At 45.4% G+C, this 15864-nt stretch overlaps 1 protein-coding gene across 2 annotated transcripts in view; it reads right to left on the bottom strand.

Annotated features, from left to right (window-relative positions):
- LOC129825463 (protein PALS1-like) overlaps positions 1-15864 on the bottom strand; it is a 29172-nt gene that overhangs the window by 7206 nt on the left and 6102 nt on the right. For both annotated transcript variants that reach the window (XM_055885579.1, XM_055885580.1), the window contains exons 3-6: positions 10622-10833; positions 7102-7179; positions 2355-2483; positions 1068-1229 (exon numbers count right to left, since the gene is read on the bottom strand). In XM_055885579.1, the coding sequence (XP_055741554.1) occupies positions 1068-1229; positions 2355-2483; positions 7102-7179; positions 10622-10833 (581 nt within the window). The remainder of the gene's footprint in view (positions 1-1067; positions 1230-2354; positions 2484-7101; positions 7180-10621; positions 10834-15864) is intronic.

Below are 15864 nucleotides of genomic sequence, written 5' to 3'. Positions count from 1 at the left end.
CGAGGCTACATAAAATGTTACATGAATTAGATTTGATGGCATCAACGCGACATACTGACACCAGTCAATGGGCACATTATGTGTGTGTGTGTGCATGTTTTTGGATTTGATTTATTTAACTAGGTATTTAACTAGGTATTTAACTAGGTATTTAACTAGGTATTTAACTAGGTATTTAACTAGGTATTTAACTAGGTATTTAACTAGGTATTTAACTAGGTATTTAACTAGGTATTTAACTAGGTATTTAACTAGGTATTTAACTAGGTATTTAACTAGGTATTTAACTAGGTATTTAACTAGGTATTTAACTAGGTATTTAACTAGGTATTTAACTAGGTATTTAACTAGGTATTTAACTAGGTATTTAACTAGGTATTTAACTAGGTATTTAACTAGGTATTTAACTAGGTATTTAACTAGGTATTTAACTAGGTATTTAACTAGGTATTTAACTAGGTATTTAACTAGGTATTTAACTAGGTATTTAACTAGGTATTTAACTAGGTATTTAACTAGGTATTTAACTAGGTATTTAACTAGGTATTTAACTAGGTATTTAACTAGGTATTTAACTAGGTAACTCAGTTAAGAACAAATTCTTATTTGCAATGACGGCCTTCCAAAAAGCAAACAGCCTCCTGCGGGGACAGAGGATTAAAAATAAAAAAATACAACAAAACACGCATCTCGACAAGAGGGACACCACAACACTACATAAAGAGAGACCTAAGACAACAACACAATATGGTAGCAACACAACATGGCAGCAGCACAACATGGTAGCAGCACAAAACATGGTACAAAACATTATTGGGCACAGACAACAGCACAAAGGGCAAGAAGGTAGAGACAACAATACATCATACAAAGCAGCCACAACTGTCAGTAAGACTGTCCATGATTGAGTCTTTGAATGAAGAGATGAAGATAAAACTGTCCAGTTTGAGTGTTTTTTGCAGCTTGTTCCAGTCGCTAGCTGCAGCGAACTGAAAAGAGGAGCGACCCAGGGATGTGTGTGTGTGTGATATCCAGTGTGAGCGATTCTCAGTTAACCAATTCCTCACCAGAAGGTCATGGACCTCATTGACGTTTTTCCCACGGACGGGCACGCCGTTGATCTGCAGGATCTCATCTCCCTCGGCCAGTAGTCCGCTCCGCTCGGCTGTCCCGCCCTTCACCACGCGACTCACCACCACGCTGTCCATCTCGTTACGAACTGTGGCTCCCTGGGGACAAGACACACAGGCAAATACACTACCAGTCAGATAGACTTATCAGTACAAACCACCTAGATGTACTTGACATAAACACAAACCAACTAGAAAGACAAGTCTACATCAGGGAATTTACATTACTATACAAATACAGTACATTATTATATATATTTTTTAAGTTGAATCTTTATTTAACTAGACAAGTCAGTTAAGAACAAATTCGTATTTACAATGACGGCCTACATAAAGAGAGACCTAAGACAACAGTGGGTTAACTGCCTTGTTCAGGGGCAGAACGACAGATTTTTACCTTGTCAGCTCGGGGATTCAATCCAGCAACCTTCCGGTTACTGGCCCAATGCTCTAACCACTAGGCTGCCTGCTGGTTACTGGCCCAACGCTCTAACCACTAGGCTGCCTGCTGGTTACTGGCCCAACGCTCTAACCACTAGGCTGCCTGCTGGTTACTGGCCCAACGCTCTAACCACTAGGCTGCCTGCTGGTTACTGGCCCAACGCTCTAACCACTAGGCTGCCTGCTGGTTACTGGCCCAACGCTCTAACCACTAGGCTGCCTGCTGGTTACTGGCCCAACGCTCTAACCACTAGGCTGCCTGCTGGTTACTGGCCCAACGCTCTAACCACTAGGCTACCTGCCGCCCCAACATTACATTACAATACAGTACAATACAGTAACATACAGTACAATATTTGCTTTATTGGTCCATTTGCACAGATATTCTTGATTGTTTTAATCAGATGTGAGTGAGTGAGTGAGTGAGTGAGTGAGTGAGTGAGTGAGTGAGTGAGTGTGTGTGTGTGTGTGTGTGTGTGTGTGTGTGTGGTGTGTGTGTGTGGTGTGTGTGTGTGTGTGGTGTGTGTGTGTGTGGTGTGTGTTGTGTTGTGGTGTGGTGTGTGGTGTGTGGTGTGTGGTGTGTGTGGTGTGTGTTGTGTTGTGGTGTGGTGTGTGGTGTGTGGTGTGTGTGTGTGTGTGTGTGTGGTGTGTGTGTGTGGTGTGTGTGTGTGTGTGTGGTGTGTGTGTGTGTGGTGTGTGTTGTGTTGTGGTGTGGTGTGGTGTGTGGTGTGTGGTGTGTGGTGTGTGTGTGTGTGTGTGTGTGTGTGTGTGTGTATGGCTTACCAGAGGCATGTCACCGGCCTTCTCCAGCCGCACCAGTTTGACGGTCTCTCCCATGTACTGAATCACACTCTCTTCTGGGTCCGGCTCCAACTCCTGCTCTGCCACCCTGTCATGGGCCTGTATCAGAGCCTGGGAGAGACAACACACAGGTACATGGGGGACAAAGAGTGTGTGTGCCGTGGAAACTGGGTGTTTATTCCATTTGATTGTTGTAGTAGTGACTTGGATGAATTGGAGCTTTTTGATACACAGTGCACACAACACAACACACAACACACTTTCATATTCACCAGTTATTGTCAATAACTGGGGGGAAACTGAAACTCGGCTTCCATCCCTTATGCTTAAACATGCACGTTTTACCCAAAGCCCACCTTGTCTCTCTCTTCCTCCCTCCCTCAACCCCAGCCGACAGCAGACTCCACCTCTAAGCCAACAAGAAAAAGATTTCCCTCTCACTTCATTTAAGGTGACGGGCTCTCCGTATGCCGCAATTAATAACCGTTGAACCAAATGAGTGTTTATCCCGCAGAAGAGAGACCTGCGAAGGCAGAGAGGAGGGCTGACTGAGGGCTGGCTAAGCTTCCAGCGTACACACAATCCCTCTTAATCTGCCCTGCATTTAGGAGGCAGGATTCGCCTCCATCAATCATAAAAACAGCTCGATCTCGAGAAGGATGAGCAGGAAGGGAAATGGAGAAGAGGGAGAGAGAGGGAGGCAGTGTGTTCCTAGCAGGTTACCTATTCACTACCATTTTACATGGGGGTTTGTTGATCTGTTTACCTGTGTGTGTATGTCTGTGTGTAGATAGGGTGAGGGTCGTTAACCGGGGTCAGATTGTGGGAAGGGTCACGTTCTGCAGAGTAACCGGAGGGAGGGATAACCCACTCCCGGTTGGATGCCGTGTGGTTGCCGTTGCTTCTGTGCGGCAAATGCCTGTGTTTAATTGGACATGATGCCCAGTGGAGTCAATGGGGGAACAGTGGAGTTTGGCAGGTCACACAGTCACGTGTCGGTACGCAACTAGTCTCGGAATTCCCAGACCTAGGGCAACAGCTCATTGGTACATTGTGGGAGGAAACGCGTCTGTCTAGAGAGACTAGCATGCAAGACCAGAGCCCGGGTCCTCTCTATATTCTACTGATTGCACCTTCTAGGGTATACAGCACAGGAGGCTGGTGAGGGGAAGATGGCTCACTATGTCTGGAATGAAGTGAGTGGAAACCATGTGTTTGATACCATTTCATTATTTTTGTTCCAGCCATTACTATGAGCCTTTCCTCCCAATGAAGGTGCCACCAGCCACCTGTGGTACACAGTAGGTGTTGAGCCTCTCAGTTGCCCAGCTGTAGCATGTTATTTCTTTCCTCGTCCTCACACATCCATCTCCCCATCCCTCCTCCTCACCGCCTAGGACATGTCTCATCTCTTTCCTCGTCCTCACACATCCATCTCCCCATCCCTCCTCCTCACCGCCTACGACATGCCTCATCTCTTTCCTCGTCCTCACACATCCATCTCCCCATCCCTCCTCCTCACCGCCTACGACATGTCTCATCTCTTTCCTCGTCCTCACACATCCATCTCCCCATCCCTCCTCCTCACCGCCCACGACATGTCTCATCTCTTTCCTCATCCTCACACATCCATCTCCCCATCCCTCTTCCTCACCGCCCACGACATGTCTCATCTCTTTCCTCGTCCTCACACATCCATCTCCCCATCCCTCCTCCTCACCGCCTACGACATGTCTCATCTCTTTCCTCGTCCTCACACATCCATCTCCCCATCCCTCCTCCTCACCGCCTACGACATGCCTCATCTCTTTCCTCGTCCTCACACATCCATCTCCCCATCCCTCCTCCTCACCGCCTACGACATGTCTCATCTCTTTCCTCGTCCTCACACATCCATCTCCCCATCCCTCCTCCTCACCGCCTACGACATGTCTCATCTCTTTCCTCGTCCTCACACATCCATCTCCCCATCCCTCCTCCTCACCGCCTACGACATGTCTCATCTCTTTCCTCGTCCTCACACATCCATCTCCCCATCCCTCCTCCTCACCGCCTACGACATGTCTCATCTCTTTCCTCAACGGCATGACAGTGCACTATGAGTGGTTACTTAGAGAGCGGTGTCAACACCAGACCTGGGGTCATTCAGGTAAAGGCCAGCCGTAAGCCATCCATACTGAGTGACCTGTCTGTATGCGTGTTGGGCTGGACACTGACCAGCAAGGCAGTGCAAGTTTCAAAAGGCAACTCTTGGGCTACTCCGCAAATCGATGACATGCTCAAGCTGGATACACTGTCATCATGTTAACCATCCAAACTCCAAAACCCACGATGCCCTGTTATATCACCTATACAAGAGGTTATTAAAGACTATGACAGGGCAACCATCGAGTTAGGGCTGTTTCCCATGCCCTTTAGTTCAGTCACAGAGCAAAGGTAAAGCCACATAAAGAGCCATATGAAACCCACTGCTCAGTGACCTCCCTGAACTCCTCTGGGAGGCTGATGTCAGGATTGGATAACAGTCACGTGACGATGGTTCAGGGTTTCACATGAAGGTACAGTACCGTGCAAAGGTTTTAGGCAGATATGAAAAAATGCTGTAAAGTAAGAATGCTTTCAAAAAATACACATGTTAATAGATTATATTTATCACTTAACAAAATGCAAGAAAAAGGAAAATCTACATCAAATCCATATTTGGTGTGACCACCCTTATCCTTCAAAACAGCATCGATTCTTGTAGGTACACTTGCACAAGTCAGGGATTTTGTAGGTATATAGTCAGGTGTATGATTAAACAATTATACCAAACAGGTGCTAATGATCATCAATTCAATATGTAGGTTGAAACACAATCGTTAATTGAAACAAACAGCTGTGTAGGAGGAATAAAACTGGGTGAGGAACAGCCAAACTCAGCTCACAAGGTGAGGTTGCTGAAGACAGTTTACTGTTAAAGTTATACACCATGGCAAGACTGAGCACAGCAGCAAGACACAAGGTAGTTCTACTGCATCAGCAAGGTTCTCTCCCAGGCAGAAATATCATGTCTGACAGGGGTTTCCAGATGTGCTGTCCAAGCTCTTTTGAAGAAGCACAAAGAAACGGGCAACGTTTAGGAGACGCAGTAGACGCAGTGGTCGGCCAAGGAAACTTACTGTAGCAGATGAAAGACACATCATGTTTACTTCCCTTCGCAAACGGAAGATGTCCAGCAGTGCCATCAGCTCAGATTTGTCAGAAAACAGTGGGCCCTGGTACACCCATCTACTGTCTGGAGAAGTCTGATCAGAAGTGGCCTTCATGGAAGACTTGCGGCCTTCTCCAACGTGGAAACAAGGCCAAGTGACTCAACTATGCACGGAAACACAGGAACTGGGTGCAGAAAAATGGCAACGGGGCTCTGAACTGATGAGTCAAATATTTGCCTGTAGCAGAATGCAGTTTGTTCACCGAAGGGCTGGAGAAAGGTACACGAATGAGTGTCTGCAGGCAACAGTGAAGCATGGTGGAGGTTCCTTGCAAGTTAGGGGCTGCATTTCTGCAAATGGAGTTGGGGATTTAGTCAGAATTAATGGTCTCCTCAATGCTGAGAAGTACAGGCAGATACTTATCCATCATGCAATACCATCAGGGAGGCATCTGATTGGCCCTAAATGTATTCAGCAGCATGACAACGACACCAAACATACAGCAAAAGCCATTAAGAATGTCAAAGAAGAACAAGGAGTCCTGGATGTGATGGTATGGCCCCCACAGAGCCCTGATCTCAACATCATCGAGTCTGTCTGGGATTACATGAAGAGAGAGAAGCACCTGAGGCTGGCTACATCCACAGAAGAACTGTGGTTAGTTCTCCAAGATGTTTGGGCCAACCTACCTGCCGAGTTCCTTCAAACTGTGTGCAAGTGTACCTAGAAGAAGTGATGCTGTTTTGAAGGCAATGGGGGGTCACACGAAATAGTGATTTGATGTAGATATTTCTCTGTTCACTCACTTTGCATTTTGTTAATTGATAAATATAATCTATTAACATGTCTATTTTAGAAAGCCTTCTTACTTTACAGCATTTGTTCACACCTGGCTAAAACATTTGTGCAGTACTGTATATGGAACCTATGGTATATGGAGCCTATGGTACAGTATATGGAGCATATGGTACAGTATATGGAACCTATGGTATATGGAGCAAATGGTATATGGAGCCTATAGTACAGTATATGGAACCTATGGTACAGTATATGGAGCCTATGGTATATGAAGCAAATGGTATATGGAGCCTATGGTACAGTATATGGAACCTATGGTACAGTATATGGAACCTATGGTACAGTATATGGAGCCTATGGTACAGTATATGGAGCCTATGGTACAGTATATGGAGCCTATGGTACAGTATATGGAGCGTATGGTACAGTATATGGAACCTATGGTACAGTATATGGAGCAAATGGTATATGGAGCCTATGATACAGTATATGGAACCTATGGTACAGTATATGGAGCCTATGGTATATGGAGCCTTTGGTATATGGAGCCTATGATACAGTAAATGGGGCCTATGGTACAGTATATGGAGCCTATGGTACAGTATATGGAACATATTCACATATATCTCAGTAGCATTGACAAATTCCAAATCGGGATTTGGTCCATAGTACCATAGCCAGCTCAGGAACACTGACAAGGTTAAGGGTTGAGTTCTGGTGTGTCCCAGGTCTCTTACCTGGAGGTGGGGAGTGGTGAGTAGGTTACTGAGCTCTACACCATCTTTATGTTGACTGGACTGGAGAATGTATTGCACCTGGACAGAGAGAGGGAGAGAGAGGGGAAAGGAGATGGGGAGAGAGAGAGGGGAGGGAATGAGAGGAAGAGAGGGAGAGTTCAAGAGAGGAGGTGAAGAGATTGTAAGAAAGAGAGAGAGAGAGGAGCGAGAGAGAGCGAGCAAGCGAAAGGGGTCAGATTAAGGTGAACTGTATAAGTAGCACTAAGTCAGCATCATTGGTTATCTGGAATAGTATGCAGTACAAAGTGTTCATGACTTAATAACATCACCAGCCATCTTGAAAACTCCCTCTTGAGGCTCTATGCGTGATTCAACATGACAGTTCAATTATACAACTTCCTGACCACCAGTCATGAGTCGACACATGTCAACAAGCTAACCAAGGCTTTAGTCATTCCTCAGAATCAACTTCTCAGTACGTCATTGATAAAACCACTGATGGTACATCTGCTATGCTTGTCATTGTGTTCCCCAGTACACGTGTAAATATTAGACTATATATGATCCCTTCCTGTATTATACTGATGCTAAAATGTTTATTCTATTCTACTGAGCCATTTACTTTATGTTCATATTCTTATCTTATATAATTTCTTATTGTTGTTGCGTTGTCGAGAAGGAACCTACAAGAAAGCATTTCATTGGACGATGTATACCATGCGTATCCCGTAAAAAAAAACGTGAAAGTCATTGTGCAGACAGTGTCAGCTTTATGACTGAGCTCTCATGTGCTATCAGAGGTATTTTGTCCAAATACGAATGCCATAACAGTAAATATTTTGTTCTTACGTGAAGGTCATGTCAAACTACCATTCTGCTGTTAAGATAACCAACTGGATTCCTTCACACACACAAGTTGGCTGCTCTCTAATAAGTCACAGTGGGGTTTCCCATTCCAGACAGGGAAGTCACTCTACTGTAACGGGACTTAGTCTCCGCCCAAATGGCACCCTCTGGTCAAAAGAAGTGCATGTAGGGAATAGACTGCCATTTGGAACACTCTTCTTATTCTCTCTGACTGTTGCCTTGGAAATTAAAGACCCTGAATTAACATGTGAGGTCAAATAGAAGCGTGAGGAGTTGGTTCTACTGTCATGACGTTAGTGTTTCTACAGTCCGTCTTTTAACAGCTTCATGATCCTCAGAACTATCACAATCCAGACAGATCCACAATTCCTTCGTCATCATCATAGAAAAATATTAAAAAACAGCCCATTTCAAGAAGAGAATCCCCAATCCTCTCTTTCCCACCACCCCTGCATTCTCCTCCCTCCTTCCCCTCATCCATCCACCTCTATACCTCTATCCCCCCTCCCTCCCTCCCCTCTATCCCTCTCTCTAGCCCTCCTCCCCCTCTATCCCTCTCTCTAGCCCTCCTCCCCCTCTCTCTAGCCCTCCTCTCTCCCAATCCCTGGCTCTAGCTTAGCTCATCCTTTACACTAATCAAAGCTCTCTGTAATGAGGTGACACACTTTCTCCTCCCCCTTTCCCCCCCTCCCCCGCTGCCTCCTCTCCTCTCCACCTCCCTCCAGCCCATGCCACTCTACCCTGTAAGCTGCTGGAGTTTCTTTTTCTGGCTGTGGCAGATCAGATCCTCGGCCACTTCCTTCCAGGCCCCGGGGCTGCTGGGAGATTACCTGGCCCCGAGGGCCAATCAGGAAGGCCCACGCCACCAGCCACTTAGTTTAGACACACCGTCCACTGGCTCAAACTATTACCACCTTGCTAAGTATCTCCTGGCGCTGTGCCTGCTGCTCTGAGTGAGTGTCTGCATGTATTTACTGTATGAACAGAGATGGTGTGTGTGTGTGTGTGTGTGTGTGTGTGTGTGTGTGTGTGTGTGTGTGTGTGTGTGTGTGTGTGTGTGTGTGTGTGTGTGTGTGTGTGTGTGTGTGAGAGAGAGAGAGAGAGAGAGAGAGAGAAAGATCAGTATCTCACTGACCGAGGTCCTCCTCCGAAGCCTACACGCTTTGTCCTTAATGTCATCTTCACATCACAAGAGCAATGGTACTGATGTGCTCAGTCCAATGAACCCTTTAAAGCAGCCTCTTTGTCAGTTATCATATGTTTACTGTTTTACAGCCAGCTTTCCTATAGAAATCAGACCTGGGGCCAAATACTATTTATTTTCATTAAAATGCCTGAGTATTTTATTGAGCCTGCTGCAGAGTGCCAAATGGACGAGGTTTACACTTTGGTTCCAATGCGCCAGGCAAGCTCAGTCAAGTGCAGCTAAATCATTTGGAAGAAAAGCTAATACTATTTGAACCCATGGTCTGATAGAAGTCACACTGTTTGTTCTACCTGGACAAGCATCTAATACAGTCCATCATGTCATATGTAATCCTCAGGACCTGATGACCTGTACGTGGTGGGAGGTTAGCTAGATCTACAGCATAACAGGCTATCGGAAAGACTATGTGGCTGTACAGACCAATGAATGATGGATATGTATGGAATAGACAATGTATAGACCCACAAGAGCAACAGGTCAATTACAGCTGGTTGTGCTGTGGCAGAGACCTATGGTATTTTTTTGTGTTTTGTCACTGAAGGAGTCAGGTAGAAAAGTGGTCAGCCAGATGTGGACATGGACACAGTGATGAGTTTGTGTTACTCTGTCACTCCTGGTACAGTGAGTAACATTACCCCCAGCTGTGGTATGCTGTGAGGTGTTTAACCGGAGAGTGCAACATTTTGGCGATGAAGTCCTTTTTTCTACTTACTCAGAGAAAGTGCTTTACTTGGACTGAAATAGGTGCCGCTACTCATTTAGTTTACATTTAGGTGCAGGAGCATGACAATAGTTTTGAGCTAATATTCTACAAGAGGAACAGGAGCTGAAGCAGTAGAACATTTGACCTGCCTGTACTCAGCTCCGTTGAGCTTCTGCCCAAGTCAAGCACTTCTCAGAGACCATTGCTATGTCCCTGTGTGCAGTTTAAAGGAAGTTTAAGGTAGTTTCTAGAGCAATTGCTAGCGTTAGTACAATGACTGGAAGTCTACAGGGACAGCTTGCATATACTATCCCTTTAATGGTGATGCCATGGAAGCAGGAAACAACACGTGAGAGGAGGAATCTAGTTCCAACACACCAAGGATCATTTCCACATCTCAATAGGAGACTGCATCTCTAATCAACCGTTTTGTACCTGGCTTCCTTTACCCTCATTTCTTTGTAGTTTCTGTCACCATCCTCTCATCCTCATTCTCCTTCTTCCCATCTCTCTCTCTCAACTTCCCTACCCAGCTGTTCTTCATTGCCCAAAATATCTCCTTAACCCACATATTCTTCTCTCATCCCACAAATCCTCTTCTCCAAACCCTCCTCCACCTCCCTCCTAATACTTTACCTCATTTTTTCTCCCCCTACCTTCTGACCAATACATCGGTGAAAGAAGATCCATTTAATTTCTAGATCAAATCAAGATGTCTAGCGTGCTGGAGTATTTCACTCTACCTCCAGGCAGAGGCCCTGGGCCTGGGCGGTGAGGGGCAAGGGCGGGCTGCCGCGCGGCTGCATCTGCTGGGTCACGGCACTGTGGGTGGTGAAGGCGCTCTGGAACTCCTCCTTGTGCAGCATGCCCAGCACCAGAGCCACGTCGGCCTGCGATTGGGTGTCCACTAGGCAGCTCTGCACCCGTCGTAGGGCCTCCAGCAGATCTTCCAGCTCTGGGTAGTGAAAAGACCAAATCAAAATGTATTCGTCATATTCACAGGATACAGCGGGGTGTAAACGGTGCAATGAAATGCTTACTTGCGAACTACATCTCAACAGTGCAGTAAAATATCAAAAGAAGTCCAAATTTAAATCTCAAAAATAACACCAATACGTGGTAAAGGCGCAATACAAAGAAGTCAATAAACAATATAAAACAATTAGAAAAAGCGGTTGATTAGGTTCCAGTATCATTCATCTCTGTGTGAGGAGTTGTTTACTAGGGCCAGAGAGAGAGGTTCAACATGCTGTTACTTCCTGTAATGCCTGTGACCTTTAACATTCAGACCAAAGTGGTACATTTGTTCACAAGGAATTTTCAGAAAGTAAAATCACATGTCTCTCGGTTTCAAACCTCTCTGGCGCTAGCAAGCACTTGCTCACACAGAGACAGCGTGGGAATTTTAAAGCCGTGTTACTAATGGATATTGTCATGCCAAAGTCAATTCAGGTGCCAAAACCTGTTTGGGTTGCGCACCAGTGGGATTCTGCACCCTAGACAGGATTTGGCATCTGCATCAAGTTTGGCCTGAAGGTACCACCTACATATAGCAACTCTGAGGAGCACAGAGACACCAGGGAAAATGGAGGCTAAAGCATTGTTCTAAACCAGCAGGTGTTCTGTTTAAGTGACGAGGTACATGGATTAACACATGGATTTCATATAAACCACCGATTACAAAAGCTTACTTGATTAATGTTATCTAGACAGTGGTCTCATAAAGGGGCGTTTACCTGAGATAAGAAGAAGCAGGGTGTGTGTGTGTGCGTGCCCATGCCCCCCCCTACTACCGGTCAGCAGCAACAGCCACAACCAACTGTCTCCTCTAAGGCTAGCCAACTGACATGAAAACAAATTCTCTGAGGAACAATTTTGTTTCACCTCACAAAATATATTAAATTCACTTCAAATCAAAAATCCAATCAAATGACATTTTATTGGTCACATACACATATTTAGCAAATGTTATTGCAGGTGTAGTGAAATGCTTGTGTTCCTAGCTCCAACAGTGCAGTAGTATCTAAAAACAATTCACAACAATACACACAAATATAAAAGAATGGAATTGAAAAATATATAAATATTAGATTGAGCAATGTCAGAGTGGAATTGACTAAAATACAGTAGAATAGAATACAGTATTTACATATGAGATGAGTAAAGCATTATGTAAACATTATTAACGTGACTAGTGTTCCATTATTAAAGTGGCCAGTATGTATATAAGGTGCAGGGTTACATGACGGTGTGGAAGCCAGCTAGTGATGGCTATTTAACAGTCTGATGGCCTTGAGATAGAAGCTGTTTTTCAGTCTCTCGGTCCCAGCTTTGATGCACCTGTACTGACCTCGCCGTCTGGATGATAGAGGGGAGAACAGACCGTGGCTCGGGTGGTTGATGTCCTTGATGATCTTTTAGGCCTTCCTGTGACATCGGGGGGTGTAGTTGTCCTGGAGGGCAGGTAATTTGCCCCCGGTGATGCGTTGGGCAGACTGCATCACCCTCTGGAGAGCCCTGCGTTTGTGGGCGGTGCAGTTGCCGTACCAGGCGGTAATACAGCCCGGCAGGATGCTCTCAATTGTGCATCTGTAAAAGTTTGTGAGGGTTTTAGGGGTGAAGCCAAATTTCTTAAGCCTCCTGAGGTTGAAGAGGCACTGTTGCGCCTTGTTCACCACACTGTCTGTGTGGGTGGACCATTTCAGATCGTCAGTGATGTGTACACCGAGGAACTTGAAACCTTACCACTTCTCCACTGCGGTCACATTGATGTGGATAGGGGCGAGCTCCATCCACTGTTTCCTGAAGTCCACGATCAGCTCCTTTGTTTTGTTCATGTTGAGTGAGAGGGTACTTTCCTGGCACCACTCTCCCAGGGCCCTCACCTCCTTCCTGTAGGCTGTCTCGTCATTGTTGGTAATCTGGCCTACTACTGTTGTGTTGTCTGCAAACTTGATTGAGTTGGAGGCGTGCGTGCGTGCGTGGCCATGCAGTCATGGGTGAACAGTGAGTACAGGAGTGGACTGAGCACGCACTCTTGTGGGGCCCCTGTGTTGAGGATCAGCAAATTGAAGGTGTTGTTTCCTACCCAGTTGCACAGGTTGGGGTTCAGACCCAGGGCCCCGAGCTTAATGATGAGCTTGGAGGGTACTATGGTGTTGAGGGGTACTATGGTGTTGAATGCTGAGCTGTAGTCAATGAACAGCATTCTTACATAGGTATTCCTCTTGTCCAGATGGGATAGGGCAGTGTGCAGTGCGATGGCGATTGCATCGTCTGTGGATCTATTGGGACGGTAAGCAAATTGAAGTGGGTGTAGGGTGTCAGGTAAGGTAGAGGTGATATGATCCTTAACTAGCTTCTCAAAGCACTTCATGATGACAGAAATGAGTGCTACGGGGTGATAGTCATTTACTTCAGTTACAGTGGTTCCTCCTTTAAAAGTTGCAGCGTACTGCGGCGCAGCTTGCATGGTGCCACAGAATTCTATGGCACGTTATTTAAATGTGAAGCACCGGTACCATTAATGCTAGTTAGTTCTAGTTTGACCACCAGGCGGCATCTTTGAGAAGCATTTGATAGCCTTCAATAATGGCTGTACTAGAGAATGCGGGCACGCAGGAGACCGGGGTTCAAAACCCAGACGGGGAGGAAGGAGTAGGCTGTCCTTGTAAATAAGAATTTGTTCTTAACTGATTCCATATGTGTTATTTCATAGTTGTGATGTCTTCACTATTATTCTATAATGTAGAAAATAGTAAAAACAAAGAAAAACCCTGGGATGAGTAGGTGTGTCCAAACTTTTGACCGGTACTTGCTTAATTATGGTGTTTCTATTCCAAGAAAAATGAAAAACCCTCTGGGTTTCCGTTAGGATGGGAAGGAAAATATGGCGCTGTACAACGTGATGGTCAGGAGTACAGAACTGGGCTATTTAGCTAAAGAATCCCTGTGTCGTGCGGGTACGCGGGAGACCGGGGTTCAATTCCCCGAAGGGGAGGAAGGAGTAGGCTGTCTTGTAAATAAGAATTTGTTCCGAATTGACTTGCCTAGTTAAAAACAATTTACACTACTACTCAGCTCCCTCCCTCCCTCCCTATGGCGCACACCGGTCACCATCATTACACGCCTTCCCCATGGGCTAGGTCGGTCTTCTGTGCGCGGCTTTACGGCCCATCCCGTGCCCACTGCCCTCGTGCCTTGAACCTCACGCGCTTTCAGTGGATACAGCTGGAGAACTGCAAGGCAATCCCATTGTGCGCCACTCAGGAGCCATGAACAATATGACCAAAATATACTGTCCTGCTAATAACAGGGTTAATAATACATCTGTGAGAATATCCATCAGGCTTTCATATCATTCTGAATTAATAATAATGAAGAAGAAGAATCGCTTTGTACAAAAAAATATATATTTTGGGGATGATTTCGTTGTAAAATGTAATGTAAAATGAGCAAGGAAAAAGGCCATTCTTGAACATGGGGTGAGACATTGTTACTAATTTGTAAATAAAGCCAGTTTGTTATTTAGAATCATTTATTTCTGTTTTTAGAGGAAGAGAAACCAAAAACCTACAATCATCTCATGGGTTTCCCAGTTGAGGACAGCACGGTATGAACCAGCATCTGTAGCAACAAAAAAGAATCCTAACAAAAGAAAATAATAAAAACCTTAGTGTAACAACAGTTTTAGTAAGTAATACTGAAGTTGTGCACAATTATCAGTTTCTATTTAGGTTTATGTCACCCATTCATTGTCAGTCAGAGACACAGTAGGACCCAAAAGCATAATCAGTGCTCTAACTCCCCCTTGCACTGGTCTGGAGCAATGAAGTGGTGACACAGGGTACCATACTAAACCACAAATGATCTCTAAGTCCCGTGGCATAAACTCACAATTTTTAATGGAGGAACCACTGTACCTTTGCTTTCTTGGGTACAGGAACAATGGTGGACATCTTCAAGCAAGTGGGGACAGCAGACAGGGATAGGGCGAGATTGAATATGTTCGTAAACACTTCAGCCAGCTGCTCTGTGCATGCTCTGAGGACGCGGCATGGGATGCTGCCTTGCGAGGGTTAACATGCTTAAATGTCTTACTCATGTCAGCCACGGAAAATGAGAGCCCACAATACTTGGCAGTGGGCCGCATCGGTGGCATTGTGTTATCCTCAAAGCGGGTGAAGAAGGTGTTTAGCTTGTCCGGAAGCAAGACGTCGATGTCCACAACGTTGCTGGTTTTCCCTTTGTAGTCTGTGATTGTCTGTAGACCTTGCCACATAGATCTCGTGTCTGAGCCATTGACTTGCACCTCCACTTTGTCTCTATACTGATGTTTTACCTGTTTCATTGCCTTACGGAGGGAATAACTACACTGTTTGTATTCTGCCATATTCCCAGTCACCTTGCCATGCTTAAATGCAGTGGTTTGCGATTTCAGTTTTGTACGAATGCTGCCATCAATCCACAGTTTCTGGTTAGGGTAGGTTTTAATAGTCATATTGGGTACAACATCTCCTATACACTTCCGGATGAACTCAGTCATCCTATCCGTGTATTCGTCAATGTTATTCTCAGAGGCTACCTGGAAAATATCCCAGTCCGCATGATCAAAACAATCTTGAAGCATGGATTCCGATTAGTCAACCTTAGCACTTGTACTTCCTGTTTGAGTTTCTGCTTATAGGAAGGCAGGAGCATAATGAAGTCGTGATCAGATTTGCCGAAGGGAGGGCGGGGAAGGGCCTAGTAGGTATTTTGAAAAGTTGAGTAGCAGTGGTCCAATGTTTTACCAGCGCGAGTACTACAGTCAATGTGTTGGTAGAACTTCGGTAGCGTTTTCCTCAAATTTGCTTTGTTAAAATCCCCAACTACAATAAATGCGGTCTCAGGATATGTGGTTTACAGTTTGCATAAAGTCCAGTGTAGTTCTTTGAGGGCCGTCATGTTATCAGCTTGAGGGGGAATATACACGGCTGTGACTATA

The sequence above is a fragment of the Salvelinus fontinalis genome, chromosome 27 (assembly GCF_029448725.1).
Source record: "Salvelinus fontinalis isolate EN_2023a chromosome 27, ASM2944872v1, whole genome shotgun sequence".
NCBI lineage: Eukaryota > Metazoa > Chordata > Actinopteri > Salmoniformes > Salmonidae > Salvelinus > Salvelinus fontinalis.
This window is presented reverse-complemented; position numbering and strand designations above follow the sequence as displayed.